This window comes from Zalophus californianus, chromosome 17 (genome assembly GCF_009762305.2).
Source record: "Zalophus californianus isolate mZalCal1 chromosome 17, mZalCal1.pri.v2, whole genome shotgun sequence".
NCBI lineage: Eukaryota > Metazoa > Chordata > Mammalia > Carnivora > Otariidae > Zalophus > Zalophus californianus.
In genome coordinates, this window is record NC_045611.1 from 4,206,905 (window position 1) to 4,233,280 (window position 26,376).

Below are 26,376 nucleotides of genomic sequence, written 5' to 3' on the forward strand. Positions count from 1 at the left end.
GTGGCCTCCAGAGCTCTCCCAAGTATCTCCTGGATCTAACAAGGACAAAGAAGCAGGGGTTTTGGGGCGCCTGGGTGGCTCAGTCATTGGGCGTCTGCCTCCGGCTCAGGTCATGATCCCAGGGTCCTGGGATTGAGCCCCGCGTCAGGCTCCCTGCTTGGCAGGAAGCCTGCTTCTCCCTCTCCCACTTCCCCTGCTTGTGTTCCCTCTCTGTCTCTCTCTCTGCCAAATAAATAAATAAAATATTCAAAAAAAATAAAAATAAAAAGCAGGAGTCTGGAAATGTCCTCAGGCGAATCCATGCTACCACATGGATGAAGCCTGAAAACGTCAGGCTGATTAAAAGAAGTCACACATGACAGGACCACAAGTTGTAGCATTCCATTCATACGAAATGTCTAGCAGAGGCAAATTTCTAGAGACAGAAAGTAAACTGTGGTTGTCAGGGGTTCAGAGAAAGGGGAAATGGGAAGTCACTGCTAATGGATATGGGGTTTCTTTTTGGAGTGACGAAATGTTCTAAAATTGACTGTGGTGGTGGTTACACAACTCTGTGAACACACTAAAAACCACTAAAATGTACTCTTATTGAAATGGGTGAATTCTATGGTATGTGAACCGTATCTCAATAAAGTAAAAAAAGGTCAATGCTTGCATAAAAAGTATAATTTCTTTACTAAACCCTTTTTAAACAGTTTTTTATTTATTTGAGAGAGAGCACTTGCACAAGTGGGAAGGGGGCAGAGGAAGAGAGAGAAGGTTCCCCACTGAGCAGGGAGCCTGATGTGGGGCTCGATCCCAGGACCCTGGAACCATGACCTGAACTGAAGGCAGACACTTAACCAACTGAGCCACCCAGGTACCCCCGTCCTAAACTTTACTGATCATACCTCCTCCTTGATGGATGCTAACTGACATCTACTGAACGGTCGGTCACAGCACACTTTCAACTCTACAGAGTGGTGTGGGTGGTTTGGGGATACGTGGAGATGACACTGGGCGGTCGAAGCACAGCAGGAATTTCATTGATTTAACCATATGTACTGAGCACCGACTATCCACACTCAGCTGTGCTAGATTATAAGAAGAAACTGAATAAAACAGACACAGGGTTCAGGACACCACGACATTTACAGTTTTGTCACAGTGCGAGTGGACTGCAAGTTGCAGCGCGTGTTACAAGGGGCAAGAGCAGACAAAGAGGGAGGCAGAGGAATGCCTGATCCTTAATGGACTGGGTTGGAGCAGAAGGGTCCCAAGAAGGGGACAGAATGGACAAACTGTGTTACAAAGCCACTCCTACAGGCAGTACCCTCTTCTTACATTTCAAGCATCAAAAGAGCACAATGTAGTGTCGGTTTCATGTGGTTTGTGTATTTTATGTGACTACTAAAGTCCTATCAGAAGATCGCCTCTCACCTTCCGAAGCGGGATCTGTAATGGGTTGGCTATATACTCTCTGAGTGCTTTCACGGAGATTCTGAGCGAAAACTTGTCCCCACCAAATGCATTTCCAAATTAGAAAACATGATGCATCTAAAAGAAATCCATTTTTTACCAACTTTCCAGTCCTATGTCTACATTAGTTAGTTACTTCACATAAAGGCAGTTAAATTTTAACTTGCTTTGCTGTAACTAATACTAAACAGCAAGATAAAGAGTCCACATTATACAATAACTTGCTATCTAGAATTTTTATCACATGGGAAAGACCTGATAAATTATTAGGGAGTGAATTTAGTGCATGTTATCTAGGATAGCTCTGGTAGAAGTTCAAGATTTCACCTACTTTAATTTTCATTACAATCACCTAGGTGCTAATCTAGGAAGGAAGGTACGGAAGAGAGGCAGGAAGGAGGGAAGGGAAAAAAAAGAGAGAAGATAAGGGGAAACAGGCAGAACACCAATAAACAAGAAACTTTAGCAGTAGTTGTACCTTTGCTGGGGCCCAGGGTGAATGAGGAGACAGGATGTAGGGGGCACAAGGGGAAGTTCTGGGAGCCAGAGAAAGGGTTGAAAGGTATCTTACCTGTGGAGGTAATTACACAAATGTGTGCATTTGTTAAGATTCATCATATATACTTTAAAAGGGTGAAATTCACTGCAGATATATTATGTCCCCATAAAGATTTGTGTTGTTTTTTTTAAGAACAGGAACCAAGTTAAATTCATCTTTGTATTGCCAGCAGTTAATGCAGTACTTGGCATATAGTAGGTGCTCAAAAAAGCCTTGCTGAACAAGTGAATTCAGGAAGAGGAAGATGGAGAGAAAACCCTACAGCAGATATAAGTTCTAGGGATAAGGAATAACAGCCTCCCCATCCTCCACATCAGGAAACTTCCCACAAGTCAGTGCCATCCAATCACCTGGACTGCTCTGACTGGTTTTTGTTCTCCTGTTTTTAAGATCAGAGATGTTCCAGCCAGAAGAACAATTTTCACTTTTATCTTTAAATATAACCAAGACATAACCTTTACTATTTAAATATAACATTTAAACATAATCAAGACAATCTGAATTAAGCTTTACAGAAAACTTATATTAAGACCATGTATTCTGACCCAGAGGAAAATCATTCACAATTACCATGTGGTCTTCCAAACTAAAGAAAAATCAACTTTCACATTTTAAATCCAGAAGGGAAAAAAAGGGTAAAACCATAGATGTGATCAAAAAGTATCAGGGCAGGTCAACCTTTAAAAATCCAGTTTCAGGGGCACCTGGGTGGCTCAGTCAGTTAAGAGTCTGCCTTTGGCTCAGGTCATGGTCCCAGGGTCCTGGGATCAAGCCCCGCGTCAGGCTCCCTGCTCGGTGGGAAGCCTGCTTCTCCTCACCCTCTGCTCCTCCCCTCCACTCATGCTCTCTCTCTAATAAATAAATAAAATCTTTAAATAATAATAAAAATCCAGTTTCATTCCCTAGCCCTACTTGCCTACCAACAAGTCCCCTGTGTCCAGACTCTCCCAGTCTTTACTGTCCCCCTCTCTTTTTGGCTCAAATTTTTTTAAAAAACATGTTTCACTAAGAACCACCTATCTGCACTCAGATTCACTTTTCTGTCATCAACGTGGATTCTTGTTCTCATGGACGAAAAAATTCTTCCCTTTTGAACTGATGCACAATAAAATTAAGACCGACAATACCAAGTGCAGGTGAGGATACAGAAGATGGGGGATTCTCATGATTGCTGGTGCAGGTGTCCAACAACATAGACACTCTGGAGAAACTTGGCAGCTTCCTATAAAATAAAACACACACTTACCACATGACCCAACAATTCCACTTTCAGGTAGTTTACCCACAAGAAGTGAAAACCTATGTCCACCAAAGACTCGCACATGAATGCAGACCACAGCTTCAATCATAACAAACACCAGAACAAGAAATGTGCATCAAGAGGTGAAGAAAGAAACTGTGGTACAGCCATGTGATGAAATACTACTCCACACTGAAAGGGAGAGAATTCTTACAGTATGGACAAATCTCAAAATGTTGTGCAGAGTGAGAGAAGTCAGACAGAAGAGTACACGCCATATAATTGCACCTCCACAAAATTCTAGAAAAGGGGAACAGCCTCAAATGACAGGAGATCAGGAACTGCCTGGTTACAGGGTAGAGATTCATGGCAAAGGGGCAGGAGGGAACTTTTGGAGCAAGAGACTGATTGTGGGAGTAGTTACCTTGGCATGTATTTATCAAAGGTCAAACTGAAAACTTAAAATTTTGAGTACACTTATTGTATTAAATTACACCTCAAAATGGTTGATTTTCAATGCACAATCAGTGCACACCTACAAATAAGGTGGTTGGGGCAGCTATATTATCAAAGCAGCTCTTGAAGACCAAAGACCACAGCATTAATCTTTCATTTACATAAGGAGTATTCTTAAATACTCTGTCTGTAAACATCCATGCACTGGGATTTTTTTTTAACGATTTCACGGGGCGCCTGGGTGGCTCAGGTGGTTAAGTGACTGCCTTCGGCTCAGGTCATGATCCTGGAGTCCCGGGATCGAGTCCCCACATCGGGCTCCCTGCTCAGCAGGGGGTCTGCTTCTCCCTCTGACCCTCCCCCCTCTCATGTGCTCTCTCTCTCTTAAGTAAATAAAACCTTTAAAAAAAAAAAAGATGTCACGTTCCTTGGTCCAAAGACTCTTACTGGTAGCATTCAACAGCACCCACGATACTGTGCGTGACACCTGTATTTTGCTGCCTGTTGTCACCGTAAGGGTGTCCACTCTTGTGGTTCTCCAATCACTACACCTCAGATTGTTCTGGCCCGGCTCGGCCTTTCTAAGTGCCTAGATCCCTAACCACCTACTCAAACCCCACACGACACACAGACAATTACTGCCAATAACACTGAGTCAAACCTCAAGTGTTTCATTAAACAGAGTGCTACATGGCAAGAAACTTGTAAGTGCATCTGTTCTACAGGATTTTTCACTTAATGAAATATGCTGGAACCAAACCAACAGAAGCTGGGCTACCAAAGGCCACCTGCCAGAAAGGAAAGTGTATCACTAAACCAGAGCTTCAAGTTTAAACACATCTGGAAAAAAGCAGTGTTACTACATAATGACTTTCTTCAATTTGCTGGCCATTGCCAATGGTTTCTTAATACCTTGCAAGATCTAGACCTGCCAAACTTACACCCCTGTATCCCATACCTCCAGAGGAAGGAAGATACCTTCAACTCTTTCTATGGCTCCCAAAACTTCCCCGTGTTCCCCTAAATGAGTCACTTTGTTAATGAAGACCAAAGTTACTTAGAAGATTTGGTCCAAGCAGTAAAAGCTGCTAAATTACAATATGCTAAAAATAAAAGAACACAAATACGGTGCTGACAGCTAAGGCCAGCCAAGCCCGCTGAGGAAGCCGTCCACTTGCCTTTTCAGCTTTACTTCCACCTAACGATCTGCTGAAAATGAAGACTGCAACTATGCAGAAATAGTTTACTTTACCAGCCAAAACAACAGGTTGAACCTCATTCCTGAATTACGTATTTAAGTTCACTGTTATGATTAAAAATCTTTTAAGATTTATTTTAGAGAAAGAGTGAGCAAGCACACACGAGTGGGAGAGGGAGAGAGAACCTTAAGCAGACTCTGCGCTGAGCACGGAGCCGGACGTTGGGCTTGACCTCACAACCCTGAGATCATGATCTAAGCCAAAACCAAGAGTCAAGGACACTCAACTGACTACGCCACCCAGGGGCCCCTAAAAATCTTTTATTAGAGAAAACAAAACCTGAGACTTCAGAAAGTCCCCCTTACGGTAAATATGTGCAGCTCGAAACTTGAGTATCCTGTAAAAGAGGTATTTCACCCAATTAGCTCACAATACTGTTTCCCATACAGAAGGAGAAAACCAACCTGGGGGAGGGGGTCTCACCTAGCAGGGAAGCAGGGTCAGCTATGCAGGTCAAAGGCCCATGGCAGTGATGCTCAGCCCAGGCTACCCCCTAGAATCACCTGAGGATCCTCAGGTCATAGCTGCAAAAATTCGGAGTTCACTGGGGGTAAGGATGCGCCCAGGCTTCAATCAACATTTTATTTTAAACACTTTCTGTGTAATTCTGATGTGCAGTTAGGGATCAGAATCACTGTACAGGGGTGTTCCCGTAAGCCAAGAAAAAGCTCTACCACTATAGGCAATTGAGGGGTGGGAGAAATTAAGCAGACAACAGGAGGAAAGGTGAGCAGAGCCACTTTGCCACTCAGTTATACCCCCCAAACCAGAGAGAAGCAACTATGAAACAATTTGAAATGATTATTCACTTTATAAGAGGACCTACTGCTTGATGAACAACCACCAGGGCAGATGTTTTTAAAATGGGAACTCTTGGGGCACCTGGGTGGTTCAGTTGATTAAGTGTCTACCTTTGGCTCGGGTTGTGATCCCAGGGTCCTGGGATCAAGCCCCACATCAGGCTCCCTGCTCAGTGAAGAGTCGGCTTCTCCCTCTCCCTCTGCCCCTCTCCACACTCAAGCTCACATACATGTGCTCTCATAAATAAACAAAATCTTAAAATAAAAAATAACAAAATAAAATGGGAACTCAGTGCTTTTAAGGGTTTACTGATCACTAACAACTTAAAGGCAACAAAGCTAAATGTCGGAAGGAAAAATATCATGCGACTGGAAATAATTTAATAAAAAAAATTCCACTCATTCCCATGCAACTTTTTAAAAACTTTATTTGAGAGAGAGTATGAGCAAAGGGAGGGAGAGGGATGGGGAAAGAATCTCAAGCAGATTCCTCACTGAGTGCAGAGCCCTATGTGGGTGGGGCATGACCTCATAAAACCGAGATCGCGACCTGAGCCACAACCAAGAGTCGGACGCTCAACCCACTGAGCCAGCCAGGTGCCCCCCATGCAACTTTTTAGACACGTCTTTCCCCGAAGACAATTCTTTCTTTTTCTTTTCTTTTTTTAAGATTTTATTTATTTATTTGTTAGAGAGAGAGAGTACAATCAAGGGGAAGGGCAGGCAGAGGGAGAAGCAGGCTCCCAGCTGAGGAGGGAGCCCCATGTGGGACTCAATCCCAGGACCCTAGGATCACGACCTGAGCCAAAGGCAGACGCTCAACTGACTGAGCCACCCAGGCATCCCAAAGACAATTCTTTTATAACTGAGCTCATTTCCATTTGCTCTTAACTAAATGAAATCTAACACTCACCTCCAATACTCTGCTTTTTCAGAAATAACCTCCCATCCAATCCAGCATCCTCTTACAGTCTCCAGCTAGCCCGCCTCTCTGTCAAGCATCAATGTGTTAACATCAAGAGCTCTCTCTCACACATACACTCCATCTGCCAGTGGCTCCCGCACCCTGCCTCCCACCACTCCCTCCTCTCCTTTCAGCTGGCCCCTCAATATCCCCCACAAGAAGTTCTCCTGCGCTCCCAGCTTCAACTGTGTTGGTAAAGTCCAAATTCACATCTTCCATGTGGACTGCTCAATCATATTGCGGTTCCATTTTCCAGGCTGCCAGCCCCACAGCACTTCATTTTTATGTTCTTGTTTAACCTTAAATTCAAAGGCCCATTATTTTCTCAAAACCAGCTTCTACACTTATGCCGATGGCATACTTCACTGTTCTGCCAACCTCCTAGATGAGAAATTTTGAAGATTATCTTTTTTTTAAGATTTTGTTTGTTTATTTGACCGACAGAGTGAGACAGCGAGAGAGGGAACACAAGCAGGGGGAATGGGAGAGGGAGAAGCAGGCTTCCTGCGGAGCAAGGAGCCCAATGTGGGGCTCGATCCCAGGACCGTGGGATCATGACCTGAGCCAAAGGCAGACGCCCAACGACTGAGCCACCCAGGCGCCCCTGAAGATTATCTTAAATCAGGTACCCTTTCCATCTCAAATTTCTGGGACAATCAACAAAGTATCAAAATGTTCAGAAAGCTCTACTTGCCAAGAACAAGGCAACTACATGAAGTGAAAGCAGCATTCTAACTGATGCCTACCAACATCCCACACCACGGAGACCCAGAGAACAGTATCTCAATGGATCAAAGGCAGGAGTAGCACCTTTTTGAACATACACCTCAACAGTAAGATTATAAAAATATGATTCATCCCCTCTTCAATCCTGTTTCTGTTACTATCCAACCCAAGCCCTGATGACCCTCCCTCCACGCCTGGCTGCCTGCAAGATCAAACAGCAGCCTCTCAACACCTCATAAAATAGCTGACACACAAGGGACCCTCAAATGCCATCAGGACGGCTAACATTCCTAAAAGAGTTTGTCACCAAACTAAACAGATTTTTGTTAAGCACTAATAGTATAGAGGATAATAAAAAGTTACTTTAAACGTTTAAGCAATGTTTCCTGCCTCAAAGAACTTGGCCGTGGGAGGAGGAGAGGGAGGGAAGGAAGACAGATACCTAATGTATTCTGAATTACTCTCATGAGTTAGGCACTGCCTTAAAAACATTTAATGTATAGATGTCATTTCATCATTACATTATTTCTAAAAGGCACTGATTTCTAACTGTTTTGGGGTGGTAGCAGAGCCTCTGAAAATCTGATAGAAGCAAATTAGGCCCACTCCCTGAAGAATGCACACACCCACATTTTTGCATATGATTCCAGGGACTTTAGAGACCCTCTGACACTCCTAATGTCCTATCCTACCCTGCTACTCAAAGGGTGGTCCCCAGGCCAGTAACAAGGGCATCACTCAAGAGCTTATGCAGCTCTGAGCCCCACCTCACACCTATCACAGCCAAATGTTCCATCAAAAAGACCCCCAGCTGAGTTTTTCTGTAGTTTAGGTTTGAGAAGTACTGCTGTATTTCATGTAACCCCAGGATCCTACTCCAAGGTAAGCACTGCTCCTGTATACCACCATCACGTAGCTCTGAACTCCTACTTTAAGTCAGGGAACAATTTATCATCCAAACTGGAGGCACAGTTCAGTGTCAAAGAATTACATTAATTATCCTGGAACAACAGATCTAAGCCAGGATTTATGGTCAACTCCTAATTGTACAGTATACAGAGATAGAATCTAAACTCTAGCTTGGTATAAGGGCCATCCCCACCTAAACAATCCAGCCCCACCTCGTTGTGCAGCGAAGACCCCAGCTATTCTCCTGCCCTGAAGCCTTCATGCAAGCAGCTCACTCGTCCCTCGCTGCTGTGACCACTGCTTGCCTGTCAAGGGTCAACACAGGCATCACCTCCTCAGGGAAGTCTTCCCAACTCCTTATTTCTGTTAAAGCAATGTCACATCTCATGGTAATTTCTCATTTACCTGTATGTCTCTGTAAACGAATTGTGATCTCCTTGTGTCTTTCGGTTCTGGATCCCAACCACTTAAGTGCTTAAGTACAATACTTAGAATCTAATAAATATCTGTTGACTGTGTTAAGATGAAAAAACTTCAAGTTCAGAGAACTAACTGCCCAAGATCCCAGGAACAGAAGTGGGAAAGCCAGGATTGGAACCTGGGGCTTGGAGCTACCCCAAAAAGAATACATGAATAGTAAAGGTACAATAAAATTTAATGAAGACTAACATACAACAGGATGCCATCAGACTGTGCAGGATGACTTGCCAGGAAAAAAGGACAGAGTCTTTAGTCAGAGAAGTCCAGAAGGAGAAGGAACTGACAAACCTGGAAAAGGAGAGTGGGAAGGAATGGTCCTCCCAGATGGGACGGTAATGGACTTTGCAGCCATCCTCTGAAAGTTCATTTTCCTCCTCCCCTGCTGGTGAGCGGTCACCTAGCTCAGAAGGCTGACACACACCCACTCCCAGCTCTAGGTGGGAGCCTGACCTGGCATGCCACCCTCCCTTGCCCACAGTGTTTGCTTCAAGGGGGACCCAAAGGGCACAAACCCCAGGACACAGTCAAGAATTCTGGAACACACAGGCACTCTCTTGTTCTGGTTGATGTGGTGTAGGCTGGACACAACTGTGAAGCCTGCATCTGCTGTGATCATGGTGTCATTTGAAGGAGAACTAACCTTAGGAAAATGCTGACACATCAGAAGTGAGAAGAAACCAGGTCCTCAAAGACACTGCTGGACTCACTCAGCAGACCAACCCTGAAGCCTGGCCTCCCTCTGGGATTTCTAGTTCCATGAGCCACTATGTCTCTAGTGTATGGTGCAAGCCAGTTAGTGCTGGCCTTTCTTTTACTTGTTATCAAAAGCATCCTAACTAAAACAGGAATGAAGTGAGCAATGAAGGAGATAAAAGGCTTATTCCAAGTTCCGTGGCAGCAACCAGGGGATGCACAGAAAGTAAGATCACTCCAAAAGCCAAAACCAGGTTAATTTGAAATCTAAGCCCTACTCATTCTGTTTCCCCACACGGAATGCCCTCCTCCTCCCTCTCCATTCGCCAAAATCCTCTTTCACTGTCAAGGTTACTTGTCACTCATCTCCTTCACTCTCTGAATTACTGCTGCAGAACTTAACACGTGCACCACACAAGCACTTGGCACTTAACTACACACCTCACAACGTGCCCCGGCTGTTCCCTATGCCTCAAACACGTGCTTAGTCACCCACTGCCCACACAGGGTAAGAGCACTGCGGTTACCCTCCTGAATAGCTCTAGCAGCAGCTAAAATAGTTGGCCTTCACCATACATTAACCAGCTTATTGACATATATTTTATGAAAAGATCTTTCTCAATCTTTTTCAAGCATTTCACATGTATAACTTGCCTATGATCAAATCAGCATGCAGTTCTAAAATTCAAACATTTAGGGGCACCTGGGTGGCTCAGGCAATTAAATGTCTGCTCAGGGGCACCTGGGTGGCTCAGGTTGGTTAAGCGACTGCCTTCAGCTCAGGTCATGATCCTGGAGTCCTGGGATCGAGCCCCGCATCGGGCTCCCTGCTCAGCACGGAGTCTGCTTCTCCCTCTGACCCTCCCCCCTCTCATGCTCTATCTCATTCTCTCTCTCAAATAAATAAATAAAATCTTTAAAAAAAAAAAAAAAGTCTGCTCAGGTCGTGATCCCAAGTGATCCCAGAGTCCTGGGACAGAGCCCTGCCTCTGGCTCTCTGCTCAGCTGCAAGTCGGCTTCTCTCTCTCCCTCTGCCCCTCCCCCTGCTCATGTGCACGCTCTCTCTCTCTCTGCTCTTTCTCTCTCTCTCAAAATCTTTTAAAATTTTTTTAAAAATTAAAAAATTAAAATAAAAAATAAAATCCAAACATTAAAAAAACTTCATGTTTTCGGGGCACCTGAGTGGATCCGTCAGTAGAGCATCAAGACTCTTGATCTCAGGATTGTTGACTGTGAGCCCAATTGGGTGTAGAGATTACATAAAAATAAAATCTTAAAAAAAAACTTCGAGGTGCCTGGGTGGCTCAGTTGGTTAAGCCTTCGGCTTGGGTCATGGTCCTGAAGTCCTGGGATCGAGTCCAGTGTCGGGCACCCTGCTCAGTGGGGAGTCTGCTTCTCCCTCTGACCTCCCCCTTCTCGTGCTCTCTTTCTCTCGAATAAATAAAAATCTTTAAAAAAAAAAACTTCATTTTAAATTACCACTAATTGGGGCGCCTGGGTGGCTCAGTTAGTTAAGTGACCACCTTCGGCTCAGGCCATGATCCTGGAGTCCCGGGATCGAGTCCACCTCGGGCTCCCTGCTCAGCGGGGAGTCTGCTTTTTCCTCTGACATCCCCGCTCTCATGCTCTATCTCATTCTCTCTCTCAAATAAATAAGATCTTTTAAAAATAAATAAATAAATTACCACTAATTACTTAATATTACTTAGCAAAATATATCCCCCCACCCCTAAGATTATCAATGATTTAAATTCACCTTTCCGTTTACGTCAATGCTTTAATTAGTTGTGGGAAACAAGACAATTTACAATCAGAAACAACTAAAAAATGTATCCAAAAAATGCCCATCGCTGTTTTTTGTTGTTGTTGTTTTTTAAAGATTTTATTTGTGTGTGTGTGTGTGTGTGTGAGAGAGAGAGAGAGAGAGCGCGCACAAGCAGGGGGAGCTGCAGAGGGAGAAGCAGGCTCCTGCTGAACAAGGAGCCTGATGTGGGACTCAAGCCCAGGACCCTGGGATCATGACCTAATCAGAAGGCAAACACTTAACCGACTGAGCCACCCAGGCGTCCCCCATTACTGTTGTTAGCATGTATAAAACATAACTTGTGAATGCACCACAGTACTTAAAAATAATACTTAAGAAAAAGTTTAATAATGGAGAATATTCACAATATAAGTGGGAAAAAAACACTTCACTAAACAACAAACAGTATTTCACTAAAGAAGAAAATGCGTTATTAAAATACATTACAGTGAAGCTGCCTGGTTCCCTCTGCATCCCATTTCAACTGGTCACCCAAAGCCTCATTTCCCCTCCCCACCCCTTTAGTGCTTCTCAGTAGGCCAGCCCTCCCTGCCTCCAGGCTCAACCTCCACCCTCCAAACCACAGGCAGCCACCACAGCACTTTCTCTAAAATGGGAATGTGATTTTGGTCCCTAGGAACAGCCTGCCACAACTCTTCAGGAGAAAAGGCTCCAGCAGAGCATATAAGAGCTCAGGGTTTGGCAGTCACGCACCTAGCCAGACCCATCGGCAAGTTCCCCCACAGCTGGTGCCGCGGCTCTCTCTGCGCGTTTCCACGCTGCTGTGCACACTGGGGTCTCTTGCATCAGTGCCCTTCTCTCTGGCCTCGAGGACTTCTCACACCACAGAACTCCGTCACTTCCAGAGTCTCAGCTATACCAACTATTTTCCCAACAAACCTGCAGAGTTACTCACTCTAGATTTTAAGTTGATTAGTCTCTCCCACACTCAACTGTGAACTTCCTCAATATATGGACTGTGCTGTATCTTTCACCAATTTGTTCATCAATACATACTTATTGAGCACTGATATGTTCGAGGCCCTGGAGATGTATCAAAGAAATCCCTGCTCTGGTTAAAGTTATGCTCATCTCTGACATACAATTAGGCTCTCTACCTGGAAGGCTGACAGCTCTGTGGCTCTTGAATTGCAGGAATTAATGGCATCTGCTCTGACCGGGTCAACAAAGGATGGCTGCCATGGTCCACTAACAGGGCATGGCGGGGGGGGGGGGGGGGGGGGGGGGCTGAAAGCACTGTATTGGCATCAGTAACTATCCTCTGATCTCAGGATTACATTTACTGAGAGACAACCCAGAAAATGAAACAAAATACCAGATTATCTGATACAGAGGATTCAAGAAACTACACAACAGAGATAAAGAGAACCATGAAAAACCTTAAAAGATGCTTAGAGGTCACCCATGCATTCTTTTTTTTTTTTTGGAAACTCTACACCCAATGTGGGGCTTGAACTCACAACCCTGAGATCAAGAGTCACATGCTCCGCCAACTAAGCCAGCCAGGTGCCCCACCCACTCATTCTTTTCTCTTTTTTAAGATTCTATTTATTTATTTGACAGAGAGAGAGAAAGAGAGCGTGCGCACACACACACAAGCAGGGGGCACAACGGAGGGAGAGGGAGAAGCAAGCTCCCTGCTGAGCAGGGGCCTGATGCACCTGATCCCAGGACCCCAGGATCATGATGTGAGCCAAAGGCAGACGATACTCAACCGAATGAGCCACCCAGGCACGCACCACCCACTCATTCTTAAGACAGAAATTCTAATCAATCTGAATACTTCATCAGCAGCCTATCCTTCTTATTCAGGTGTCATTACTAAAAGGTATTTCTATGGAAGACCAATCTGTCCCTCACGGTTCTGTACACTGTGGTCCTAATCTTCATTTCCAGAATGAGAAACACCAGAACAAACCCATACGCAGTCCTGAACAAACTGAATGACAACCAGGTGTTCTCTTTATTTCCTCCAACTGGTTCCTCCGTCAAGTAACTTACCCACTGCACACACAGTAGGGGCAAGATGCTGTGCTGACAGTGGAGGTGCTGGAGGAGAACCAGACCTCAAGAGAGCCTTCTTGCGCCACCGGCTCACTCCCAGGGTCCTTACTCTTACTTCAGACCACCTGCCAAGGCTCTAGTTAGACAACCACGTGTGTGGTGCTCCCCTCCACCAGGCAGGGCCCTCTCTGGGCACAGTGCCCACACAGGGCCCAGAAGGCTGCAGGCCTCCATAAACGGCTGACCGACTCTCAGAGGAAAGATAGGGCATCTACAAAATCAAAGTTCACAGGGGCCTCAAAGCTCACTGTGCACATTACATACATGGCATTCCTTTCCTTTTTCATAGGACAGTGAAGGACTAATTAACAAAGCTAATTCAAATCTTTCAACCCAAAAAGAAATCAATGTCAAAGAAACAAAATGACAGGGGCGCCCGGGTGGCTCAGTCGTTAAGCGTCTGCCTTCGGCTCAGGTCATGGTCCCAGGGTCCCGGGATCGAGCCCCGCATCGGGCTCCCTGCTCCGCGGGGAGCCTGCTTCTCCCTCTCCCACTCCCCCTGCTTGTGCTCCCTCTCTGGCTGTCTCTCTGTCAAATAAATAAATAAAATCTTTAAAAAAAAAAAAGATGGAACCAAGAGTAATTATTTTAGGGACATCTGGGTGGCTCAGTCGGTTGAGCATCTGACTCTTGATTTTGGCTCAGGTCATGATCTTGGGGTCATGGGATGGAGCCCTAAGTTGGGCTCCAAGCTCCGCATGTAGTCTGCATGAGATTGTCTCCCTCGCCCTCTGCCCCTCCCCCACTCTCCCGATCTCTCTCCCTCTCTCACCCTCTCTCTAAAATAAGTGAATTAATAAAATCTTTAAAAAAAAATTATTTTAGCACGTTTGTGAAGAATTGGAGGCAAGAATTTCCTAAACTGACAAATCCATGACTGGCAACAAAAAAAGGTAACAAGAATTTCTGAAAACAAATTGGCTTAATACTGTACATACAACCTCAGAGAAATTTTGACTACGACCAGACTTCAGGATGAATCAGAAAGCTCACCCCAGCTCTCTGGGACATCAGATGGTCACAGTTCGTTTGAGCCGTGCGGCAGTCTGGGCTGTTCCCACACCATCCACACTGGGTCCCACCCACAACACAGAGCAGCTCTACAGCTCTGGGGAATGGATCTCTACTTAGATACTTTAGTACCATACGAACCTCAACACAGGCGCTAGCACACAGCAAGAGCTGGATAAATGTTGCTGAAAAGGAATTAGTCAGAAATCCCCATCTGAAGTCCCAATGTGAGAGATCTTCAAAGGGGCAAAATTTTCAGGTTTTTCAAGCTAGTTCTGTTCCAACGATTCATTCCACTCAGTGCTAAAATTACATAATATCACCTCTCACAGCGGTACGTACATGTATTTTTGTTGTTGTTCACACCTAACCTAGACTGAATAAGTTAAAAAATTTTACCCAAAATATGATTTAGTTAATCTTATGGTAAAATGCTCAACAAGTTAAGTGAAATAAGCTGGAAACAAAGCCATATGGAGGCTCTGAAACCTGAGCATGGCTGCACTATCCCGGGGGAACTGCCTAAAACCCAGATCCCAAGCCCTGCCCAGGAGGTCTGGCTGGCCATCAGGGTGCCAGATGATTCCCAAAGGAGAAGACTATGACCAAGAGTCACAACGTAAGAAATACTATCACATAAGATGATTCCAAATTTCTAACATCTACTATAAAAAGGACTGCAGGGAAGCATTTCAAATTATTAACCTCATTAAGTCACCTCAGGGTTGTGGGACACTATGGGTGACATGTGTTTCTTGTATTTTCTTTATTTCCAAGGATCATAAGGAACAAATGCTTGTTTTTATAAAGATGCTCCCCCAAAATAAAGTGAATAATGTCCCCAAATGGCCTTCCCTAATTAATCTATCCAATTCTATCACTGAGGACAGTCAAGAGCTATTTGCCTAGGGGTGCCTGGGTGGCTCAGTCGTTAAGCGTCTGCCTTTAGCTCAGGCCATGATCCTAGGGTCCTGGGATCGAGCCCCACATCGGACTCCCTGCCTGCTTCTCCCTCTCCCACTCCCCCTGCTTGTGTTCCCTCTCTCGCTGTGTCTCTCTCTGTCAAATACATAAATAAAATCTTAAAAAAAAAAGCTATTTGCCTTGCATTAATCTGCCTCAGATGTCCCCAAAAGAATGCCCTACCTTTTTCCCCTCAAAGTTCTGGGGTTTAACATGCTTGGGGTGCTGAAGTGAGCAGAGAGTATATTCCCCGATCTGGAGGACAGCCAAAAGAGTGAAACCTCTGACAGCCCATGAAGTACCTCAACTAAGCCCCTGGAAACCATCTCCACCAGCAATGCTAACACAGAGTGGTACTACCACTTTTTAAAACCTGTGGTTTTATTACAAAAACTGTGGGTTCCCACAGAACGCCACCTGCTTAGAAGATCAAAGGCAGTCTTTGGCTTGGACTCTCTTGAGGTCCTTCAGCTCTCCTCTGACTCCTGCCCCATCACTTCACCCTAAACATCATTTTAGCCAAAAACCTCTCCCAGGTCCCTAAACAAGCCTCAGGTTTTGGGACTTGGTTCCTCTGCATACTCTCTCCCACATGCCCTTGTCCTCTTGTTTCTCTGCCCAAATGTCACCTTTTCAGAAGAGACATCTTCCCAGCTTTCCCAGACACTCACTCAGTCACTCTCTTCCTGTTCAATCCATCTTCCACCTCAATATCTCTTGAACCATGCCACCTCTCTCCACTGCACTCTTCCCATTTTTTTAAAAAGATTTATTTATTTATTTCCAGATAGAGAATGAAAGAGAGGGAGGGAGAGTACAAAGGGAGTGGCAGGCAGAGGAAGAAGCAGGCTCCCCACTTGAGCAAGGAGCCTGATGATGCGGCACTCGATCCCAGGACACTGGGATCATGACCTGAGCTGAAGGCAGTTGCTTAACTGACTGAGCCATTCAGGCGTCCCCACTGCACTCTCTCTAAACAAAAATCCAGAAACCCTCCTACCTGATCTTCCGATGGCCACTGTGACCCCATTATAGACAGTCTATTCTACACAGGGCTGTCAGAGAGTGAGCCCACACTGCAACGTGACTATGTGGTTCCATGCTATATAAGCCCCTCCTTCCAGGTTTTTCTCAGGATAAAGACATTAACACCTAAGAAAGCCTACAAGGTTGGATAGACCCTGGTCTGCCTCTCCGCTTGGGCACTGAGCTCTGCATACACAGGCTTTCTCTGAGTCCTCTTATGTGCTCTCAAGGCCCTCCAGCCACAGGGCCTGTGCACAGGCAGTCCGCACTGTCTCACACAGTGCATCTGCCCTAAGGAGCCACTGCCAGGGAAACACTTCCCTGATTTCCCCAGGCCATGCCAACACGCTGTGTCCCCTTCCTTTAGAACACACTTCGCAGCTTGGAATGACACATGCATTACTGTGATTCTCTGATCAGCAACTGTGTCCCTCACCAGACAGTAAGCTCCCTGGTAGGAAGGACAATGTTTTTGCTTGTCACCCGAATCCACAGTAGCCCCTCAATAACTATTTGCTGAATGAATGAATGAATGAATGAAAATTCTTAACAATGTTCTTCACACTTCCGTTACAGGAATTACCACCCGAAATCAGGATTCACCAATTGGCCTGTTTCTCTCCCCACTGCTACCCCATGAACTTTTTCTGAAGCACAGGAACTCTCTTCAGCTCTATATTCCTAATGCCCAGGCGCCAGAAATTTTTGTTTGAACAATCACAAAAGATACAAAGTCCTTTATATGTGGTTCTGAATAAAAGTGTCCGAGAGCCTACAAATTAATTCCAAATCAAACAGAATGTTACCCTTGGAAGACCTGATTTTGCATTTTATTAGAGTCAGAAGTGGTTGAATGCTGTTACCTCTGGGGAGAGGGATCTGAGGTGGGCAACGGGAGAGTGTTTTATTTCTGCCATTGTAGCGCTTTGATTAAAACAAAGGGGGATGGGGCGCCCGGGTGGCCCAGTCATTAAGCGTCTGCCTTCGGCTCAGGTCATGATCCCAGGGTCCTGGGATCCAGCCCCACATCGGGCTCTCTGCTCAGCCGGAAGCCTGCTTCTCCCTCTCCCACTCCCCCTGCTTGTGTTCCCTCTCTCGCTGTCTCTTTCTCTGTCAAATAAATAAAATCTTAAAAAAAAAAAAAAAAACTTTCCTTTTAAAAACAAAAAAAAAAAAACAAGGGGAGAAGAAAACCTGATTTTAATAGAAGACGGGAAAACCCAGGCTAACTGCCAATTCCCCCACTATTCACTCGAGCTGGTAACTTACCAATCTCTCCAACTAAGGAAAGGTTCATCCTCTCAACAACCTCTAGTGAAGAGGGGGGACCAAGAGACAAGAATCTGAATTTGATTCAGATCTCTTTTTACTATGTAAAAACTGGATGGCATGGCTGCTGTTAACTGAGGGGTTGAATTCTTCAAAATACCATTTCTTAAAAAAAAAAAGTGGACATTTTATTACTCAGAAATTTCTAGAACACTTCCACAGTTTTCAGTATACTTTAACCTCCAGAATATCTGCTCCATTCCCTGGCAAAAATCAGGTAAAAAGAAGAAAATTACTATGCTTGAAGAGATGCCTTCTAAAATTTTAAAAACAAGATTTGCTCCAAACAGTTCAGCTCAGTGACCATCTGGCTAAACAGACCATACAATGGAACAACAAAAACACCCAGCAGGAAAAAGCATGGAAAACATATATCACCCCTGGAGTTTGTGTTTAAAAAAATCAATACTGGGGCACCTGGGTGGCTCAGTCATTAAGCGTCTGCCTTCAGGGGCACCTGGGTGGCTCAGTCACTTGAGCATCTGCCATAGGCTCAGATCATGATCCCAGGGACCTGAGATCGAGTCCCGCATCCAGCTCCTTGCTCAGCGGGGAGTCTGCTTCTGCCTCCCTCTCTTGCTGTTTCTCTATCTCAAGTAAATAAATAAAATCTTTAAAAAAAAAAAAAGTGTCTGCCTTCAGCTCAGGTCATGATCCCAAGGTCCTGGGATCGAGCCCCGCATCAGGTTCCCTGCTACGTGGGAAGCCTGCTTCTCCCTCTCCCACTCCCCCTGCTTGTGTTCCCTCTCTCGCTGTCTCTCTCTGTCAAATGAATAAATAAAATCTTTAAAAAAAAACAAAATCAATACAGACACACCCCACACAAAATTTAGTAATGAATAACGTATTAGCAACTCTTAGTAAGATTACTATCTTTAAACGTTTCAATTTGGGAGGGGGGGAACCTGGGTGGCTCAATCGGTTGAGCATCCAACTCTCGATTTGGGGTCAGGCCATGATCTCAGGGTCCTGGGATGGAGCCCCTCGTTGGACTCCGTGCTCAGCGGAGAGTCTGTTTCTCCCTCTACCCCTCCCCCTGCTCATGTGTGCACGTGTACTCTCTCTCAAATTAATAAAATCTTTAAACATTTCAGGGGTGCCTGGGTGGCTCAGTCAGTTATGTCTGCCTTTGGCTCGGGTCATGATCCCAGGGTCCTGGGATCAAGCCCCGCATGGGGCTCCCTGCTCCATAGGAGGCCTGTTCTCCCTCTCCCACTCCCCCTGCTTGTGTTCCCTCTCTCGCCTTGTCTCTCTCTGTCAAAGAATAAATTTAAAAAATCTTTAAAAAAAAATCTTTAAACGTTTCAATTTTTATTTCATGCATTCACCCATTCCATAAACTTTCACTGAGGAAGTGCTATGGCAAAGTCAACATGTGAAGCACTATGTCTTTACCAGTCTCTTGTAGAAAAGCAGTTTGGCAAAGCAGAAAAAACAAAGAATTCAGAAGTCCAAAGACCTGCTTGCAAGGCCCTGATCACACACTCAACAGCCATGGGACTTCAAGTCACAAGCCGTCAGGGTCTCACTTCATGCATCTGTAAAATGGTGATGACAACACAGTCGCCATAAGGATCAAACAAGGCACTTATAAACTATGAAGCTTACACACTGCACAACATGCCTCAAATATGTTGATTACTGCAACATTTAGTGTTTTATTATTAATATGTTCTTCCTCGTCCAATTATGGGATCTACTCAGAAGACCTATTTCAGGTCTCAAATAAATATACACATCTTGGCAGCCATCTAAGTGGAATTACTACTTAAAATATCAAGAGACATACTTTACAACACCGGGCAAGACACAAAAAACTCCAGAATAGGGGCACCTGGGTGGCTCAGTCAGTTAAGCTTCTGCTTTCAGCCCAGGTCATGACCCCACCATCTTGGAATCTTCTTGGAATGAACCTAGGCGGGCTCCCTGCTCCTGCTCTAGCGCTCTCCCTCTCGCACACTCTCTTTCTCTAACTCTCAAATAAATAAATAAAACCTTTAAAAAAATAACACTCTAGAATTAAATTTCACTGTCAAATTCTCTTCCATTTTCCCTAAAGCTTCAACACATCATATCAAAAGGAAAAAAAATTAAGATTTTCAGAAAGAAGAGGGAGAGTATTTTAATGACATAAGAGAAAGTCTCTCAAGAGAGGCACTGCTTCTCTAGAGTTAGGTCTAAAATAGGAGAAACCCAAAAAAACACTAAAATCCTCTTAACAACTATTAGAATACCAAATAAATTCGTAAGTTAATTAGTCCTAACTAAATTTAAATGAATATAATAAAATTGAAAATGCACTTCTTATATCCAGGGCAAAGGACGTCATCATGTTTCTGTGAGAACAAGTAAACAATGCAGACTGTAACCTGTTACACCAAAATGCAAATCAAAATTTTCTACACAGAATCATCTTAAATGTTCTTGAGCAGTTCCATTTCACAAGGTCTGTGGCTTGCAAATGTAACTTATACAGACACCTAGCTTTATTTGATACATTTTATGGGAGACCCAAGTGGAGAAAATAGTCTGGAAAGCTGTCCCCACCACTTCTAGCACAACCAACAGGTCTCATCTCAGAACAACAGCTCCAGGGAGGTGCACCATTCACGGCACTCTGCCTTTCCCACCCCAGCCAGCAAGCTGTCTGCATACAGTACAGAGAAATGAAACAATTTTCTTTTTTTAAAGATTTATTTATTGGGGCGCCTGGGTGGCTCAGTTGGTTAAGTGACTGCCTTCGGCTCAGGTCATGATCCTGGAGTCCCGGGATCGAGTCCCACATCGGGCTTCCTGCTCAGCGGGGAGTCTGCTTCTCCCTCTGACCCTCTTCCCTCTCGTGCTTTCCATCTCTCATTCTCTCTCTCTCTCAAATAAATAAATAAAATCTTTAAAAAAAAAAGATTTATTTATTTATTTGAGAGAGAGAAAATACAAGCAGGAGGGGGGAGAGAGAGAGAATCTCAAGCAGACTCCATGCTGCGCACAGAGGCCAACGCAGGCCTTGATCTCACAACCTTAAGAAATGACCAGAGCTGAAACCAAGAGCCGGACGCATAATCGACTGTGCCACCCAGGATCCCCGAAAAAATTTACCTCATAAAACAAGAACAAATGGGGTAAGAAAATCTGCCACCATCATATATGATGAAAAGGGAGCAAAGAAAGAGGGAGGAAAGGAAAAAGGCAACTAGATGTAAAAATCACGTACCAAAGATACAAGAGTAGGGATCCCAGCCTTTCTACTGGGAGCTACTTTCACTTGTAGTGCACCAGTTATGAGACTCTTGAATCAGACAGTGTAGGCTTAGGAGATGTCCCTCAAGCCGATACCAAAAACATAAGGAATTAATCTGGGGGCGCCTGGGTGGCTCAGTTGGTTAAGCGACTGCCTTCGGCTCAGGTCATGATCCTGGAGTCCCGGGATCGAGTCCCGCATCGGGCTCCCTGCTCAGCAGGGAGTATGCTTCTCCCTCTGACCCTTCCCCCTCTCATGTGCTCTCTCATTCTCTCTCAAATAAATAAATAAAATCTTTAAAAAAAAAAAAGAATTAATCTGAAGAATGACAACCAATAAAGCTGCAGACAAAGCCCAAAAGGGAGGGGTCTGAGAATCACAAGAGTAACACATGGACACATGGCGGCAAGCACCGGGGTAACACTCCATGCACGTTACCATCTAACAATTCTCCAGCAAGCCTGAAAAGGAAACTCTAGGAAAATATGCTCTAATCCTCTCTGCACTACCTTACTCTCCCAGTCCTAAGCCACACCTCTAGCGTCTCTATACCTCACCTACTCTATTCCCAGAAGACGGCACCCGAAGAACCCTATGTGTCAAGGCAGAGGGCAGAATGGAGTTATTGGCCAAGAGATTCTGGTTTCTCAGGTCTTCTGCTGGAATGGGATCACAGCTGAGGAGCTTTCAAATAGAAAAGAGCCAGCTCATCAAAAGTCTACATTTTGAAGATCCTCATCCAGGTTTATGACCAATTCTACGATGTCTGATCCTTGAAACAAATACTATGAACATACCCCACGGGCTACCTTTATGTCGCCTACACTAGTTCTTAATCCAGCCTGTAGTGACAAAAATGGTCACAAACAGACCTCGGGGGGGGGGGGGAGGGATCACTTCAATAAACGGGCAAACTGCAATCCAAGCACACATAAGTCTTTGGAAATGAACATCTACACTGCTGAAGTAGCACTAAAGGGACAAATGACAGTAATCCAATGGCCCAAGGCCAATAAATTCCACTTCAAACATTTATCTGTTTTGTGCCACTGTGATACTTGCATGGGAGGCAGTAAATAGAACTGTAACAGCCTAATTACAAATCCAAAAGCGAGCTCTTCCTACAATTTCTCATACTTTAGTATATTATCAGTAAGAAGTGTCCTCAGCAAACACCTTTAATAATCCACTTGAAAAACCAGATCCATTAACAGCAAATACTCACATGTCTGCAATCAGTAAAAACACAAACAAAAAAGAAACTTGATGTAACTAATAATTCAAGTAGAGATGATACAACTTTTCTCAATTACCTGAATATTACACTCTGAACATGGCACAAAGTAAATGTGCCACTAGGTTTGTCATTAAATAATCATTAAACCTTGTAATCCTTTCCTCCTTTCAGTTTTCCTACGTGAACCACTATTTAAATCATGCGGGTTCCACATAAAAGTGCACTGTAATGTATGTCCTAACTTTTGCTCTACAGAGGAATTTGGAATGAGGCAGATCCGCTTAGCATTCACTGTAATTTCAATAAACAGGGGTCCCAACAAGATGGCTCAAGAGCATGAGGTCAGGGCCCTGGATACACCTCACCAGCACTGCTGCTCTGTAAACCACAACAGCAACCATCAACTCACAAACTTTAAATGGCATATCTACTCTTAGGACATGTCTGGATATTTTGCTGTCACTGTGCAAAGGAAAATCAGGATCTCCAAATATCCTGCATTTCAGATAATTTTATTTACTTCAGCTGCTATGTGATAAAAATGTATCTTTTGAGAATTACTAATAGAGCTGTCAGTTATAAACAGATATTCAACGACACAGTAACACCCTGCCATATGCTGTAAATTGGATCCAAGAAATTCCATAGTATAAAATGTGGGGGATCCGCTACTGTGAGGTAATGAAAAGACTGGAGTGAGCCCGCTTCAGAGCACCAGGACAGAAGCAGCCCCGGTGATATTCAAACAGGGGGTAGGAGGCGCTGTTGAGGGAATCTCACTACAAACAACTTCAATGACCACAAAAATCTCTTCTGGTTTAAGGAAGAACTGGTCAGTTCAAACTAATTATGCCAGATCATTTCATCGCACAACAAATATTCATAAATGAGAGATGTACTTACACTTCAATTGTAAAGTTCATCCTTTGTACTTGTTACAATGTTGAAAGCTACTGGCATTAGAAATGTTTCCAAGTTCTGCACTGGTTCACTTCAATCCAGGGAACACGATTCAATCAGTAATAGGGAAACAGTATATAATCTAAATGAATTTTCAAAACTTACCAGTAACAATTCAATTTTAATATAAAACCCTTACTATTAATTTGTGGTTTTCATTCCCAATGATAAACAAGTAATACACTACCACCACGATTAGCACATGGTAAGTGATCACTATTTGTTGAATGAATGAACGGATGACCACTGACGTTGCAGGATCCTCAGGACGAAAGGTAAATGAATGAAAATAAATTTCTTAAAATGCTCAGCCTAACTCAAGCAGGATACAATCATGAAAGCCTGTCACATGATTTCATTACTTGTTTTCATTACTATTCTTTTAAAAAGAAAATTTAGAGAAATCAAACTAATCCTCTGCCACCTTCTCCATGCTAGAACTTAAAACATTTAGATCACTCTTAAAAATAAACCCAACAAAAGAATAAACTCAAAGAGTTGCTACTATTTATGTTCAGCTGACTTCGGCCACTGCAATTTTCTAAGGATGTGTATAAGCAGTATTGTAGTATAAAACGTAAATACTACAACAATGAATGCAAACGAAATTACAATTAAGTTTACATACTGTCACAGCTAATTATCATTTCAATCAATTTGCATTGTAATGGATGTTTATAATAATGGACTGAATTAGGGGCGCCTGGCTGGCTCAGTTGGTGGAGTGTGCAACTCTTGATCTTGGGGTTGTGAGTTCGAGCCCCACAGTGGGTGTAAAGGCTACTTACAAAAATAAAATCTTGAAAAAAAATAATGGACTAAATTATCCCTAAACAAATTATCCCTAAACATGCCTTCTTCGTTTCCCAAAATCACTATGCATATTACATTACACATCAGTCCACAATCTTGTACCTGTTCTTACTAATTTTAATGAGCTATGCACATTAATATTTAAGTTGAGAAAGCTGCAAATACCAAATCTCTTAAGAAAATCTTTCAATTATACATGTGTAAAAATTATTCAAATACTAAATCCCTTTTTGTGTGTTCAAAGAACCATACTAAATACTCACGAAAGTAGATGTACAAGCGAACAAAAAGTTAAAGGGGGAAACTTCTGCAAACTACAGTACCAAAAATGTGACAGAATTCCAGCCTCCTGTAAGATCTCATTAAAAAAAAAAAAGGTTCTCGCGTTTTAAATTTCACGACACACGTTAATTCAATAGCTATTAAAATTGACTTCATTTCCTAAAGAGCGAGAAAAACCAACTTACAGAGGGTCAGTGTTTACCGGCCACCAGTTTTCCCAGTAGCTACTTTGTTCCACTTTCCCATATTTAACTTGAAAGCACCCCGGGATGGTATAAAGTGCAGTAATTTCTAGGGATTAGATGTCAAAAAACCAGGGGTCTAAAGCAAACTTGAAAGATACCACACATGAGTAATTATAATGGGGGGAGGGGGGCTCGACTCTATACGTACATCTCCCTAGAAGAGAAAGGCGCGTTCTACCCTTCTTCCCACTACGGCATTATAATAAACGGCCCCTAAACTTTAGATACAGCTGAGACACGGCGCGTTAGTGTCAGCCAGGCTGAGATGGATTCGTGCAAAAGATGTCACTCTGATGCAAGTAAAAGTACGGTCCTGGCGACTCAATTTCCAGTTCTCTTTGCAACAGTAACCTAAGACTGCTCCTCAGTGACTCGAGTCCATAAACCAGAAAGGCAGCAAACCCCCCGCGGTCAATCAAGCTGAGGAAGCAACCTTCGGGGGCATGTGGGCAGCGAGGCACCCCCACGCCCTGGGGTCCCGCTCGGCGAGGAGCAGCGAGCCAAGCGCCTAGAGGGCCCTTGCCGCTGCGGGGCCTCCCGAAGCCCCCCCACGCCGGCTGCCACTCCGGGGCGCCCAGGGCCCCCTCCGCACCCCCAGCTCCCCCGCGGTCCACCCAGAGGTTAACCCCTTCGCGCCCCCGTGCCCTCCGCAGGCGGCCCGGCGCCCCTCCCCGGGGCTCCCCCGCGGCAAGGCCCTGAGAGCTCCGCGCGGGGCGGCGGCGGGCGGCTGGGGCGCGCCGGCGGCGGGAGGCCGGGGCCTAGTCCGGGGCAGCGTGTCCCAGCGCCCTCCCCCACTCCCACACGCTCGCTCCGGGCAGGGTGCGCCCGCCCGCCCCGGCGCCGCCCGCCGCGGCCCGGGGCCGCTCCCGCCCAGGACGCGGGCCGCCGGCTACCTGCGGGTTGCGGAGGGCCATGGCGGCCCGTTTCAATGAGCCTCGGCGCTCGTCCGACTCCTCACGCTGCTTCCCCCGCCGCCGCCATCTTCTCGCCCGCACATACACACTCGCATCGGCCGCCGCGCCTGCGCACTGGCTGCGCGCCGCGGGGCGCGGGGAGGCCGGGCGCGCCGGGCGCATGCTGCGCCTGCGCGGCCGACAGGTGGGCGTGCGCGGCGGGAGCCGGCCTGGTGGCCTGTGAGCCCGCGCCCCTCCGCGCTGCGGGCTGCGGGGCCGCGCACCGGGAGCCCCGGGCGCTGGCAGCGATGCCGGAAAGGGAAAGGACAGGGGACGGAGGTGATAACGCCAAGTCGCCTAGCCGGGCCGGGCTTCTCACCTGCTAGAAGGCCACCCGGGTGCCAGCTGGGCGAGACTCAGGACAGTCCGGAGCCTGAGGTCGGCCCGGGCCCCGGAGCCGCAAAGTCTCCCTAGGCCGGGGTCTCCCAAGTGAGCGCCGAAGGGCCGGGAGGAGTCCTCCTGTTGATGGCGATAACACTTCCGTCCATTCATTCATTTATTCACTCTTCATTCCACAAACATTGTCTGCGCGCCCACTCTGTGCCACACCTATTGCCAGGCAGTGGAGAAAATTCAAATAAAACGCACGCGTAAAGCGCTCAGCATTGGGGCCTGGCAAATAGTAGGCACTCAGGAAGTGCTACCTATTACACACATACTTGCACGTATGCAGACAGACCCAACTTTTGGGTCACTGAACCCAGAAACAGTGAGCCCCCTACCCGACCACGCAGTTTACCATCTGATTTGGCCCCCTTTCTGGGTGTGTGACTGCAGACATGTTACTTCTCTTTCTTCGGCTTTGTTTTCCTCACCTACGAAAGAGACCAATGCAATTTCTTAACTCAAAGGATTTCGGTGAGGATTGTATTAGATGAGTGTGAAC

General features: G+C 45.2%; 1 protein-coding gene across 1 annotated transcript in view; it reads right to left on the bottom strand.

Moving 5' to 3' along the window:
* USP10 (ubiquitin specific peptidase 10) overlaps positions 1–25,551 on the bottom strand; it is a 75,279-nt gene extending 49,728 nt beyond the window's left edge. The window contains exon 1 of the mRNA XM_027620326.1: positions 25,431–25,551. Within this exon, the coding sequence (XP_027476127.1) occupies positions 25,431–25,451 (21 nt within the window). The 5' untranslated portion in view covers positions 25,452–25,551. The remainder of the gene's footprint in view (positions 1–25,430) is intronic.
* Between the last annotated feature and the right edge of the window lie 825 nt (positions 25,552–26,376).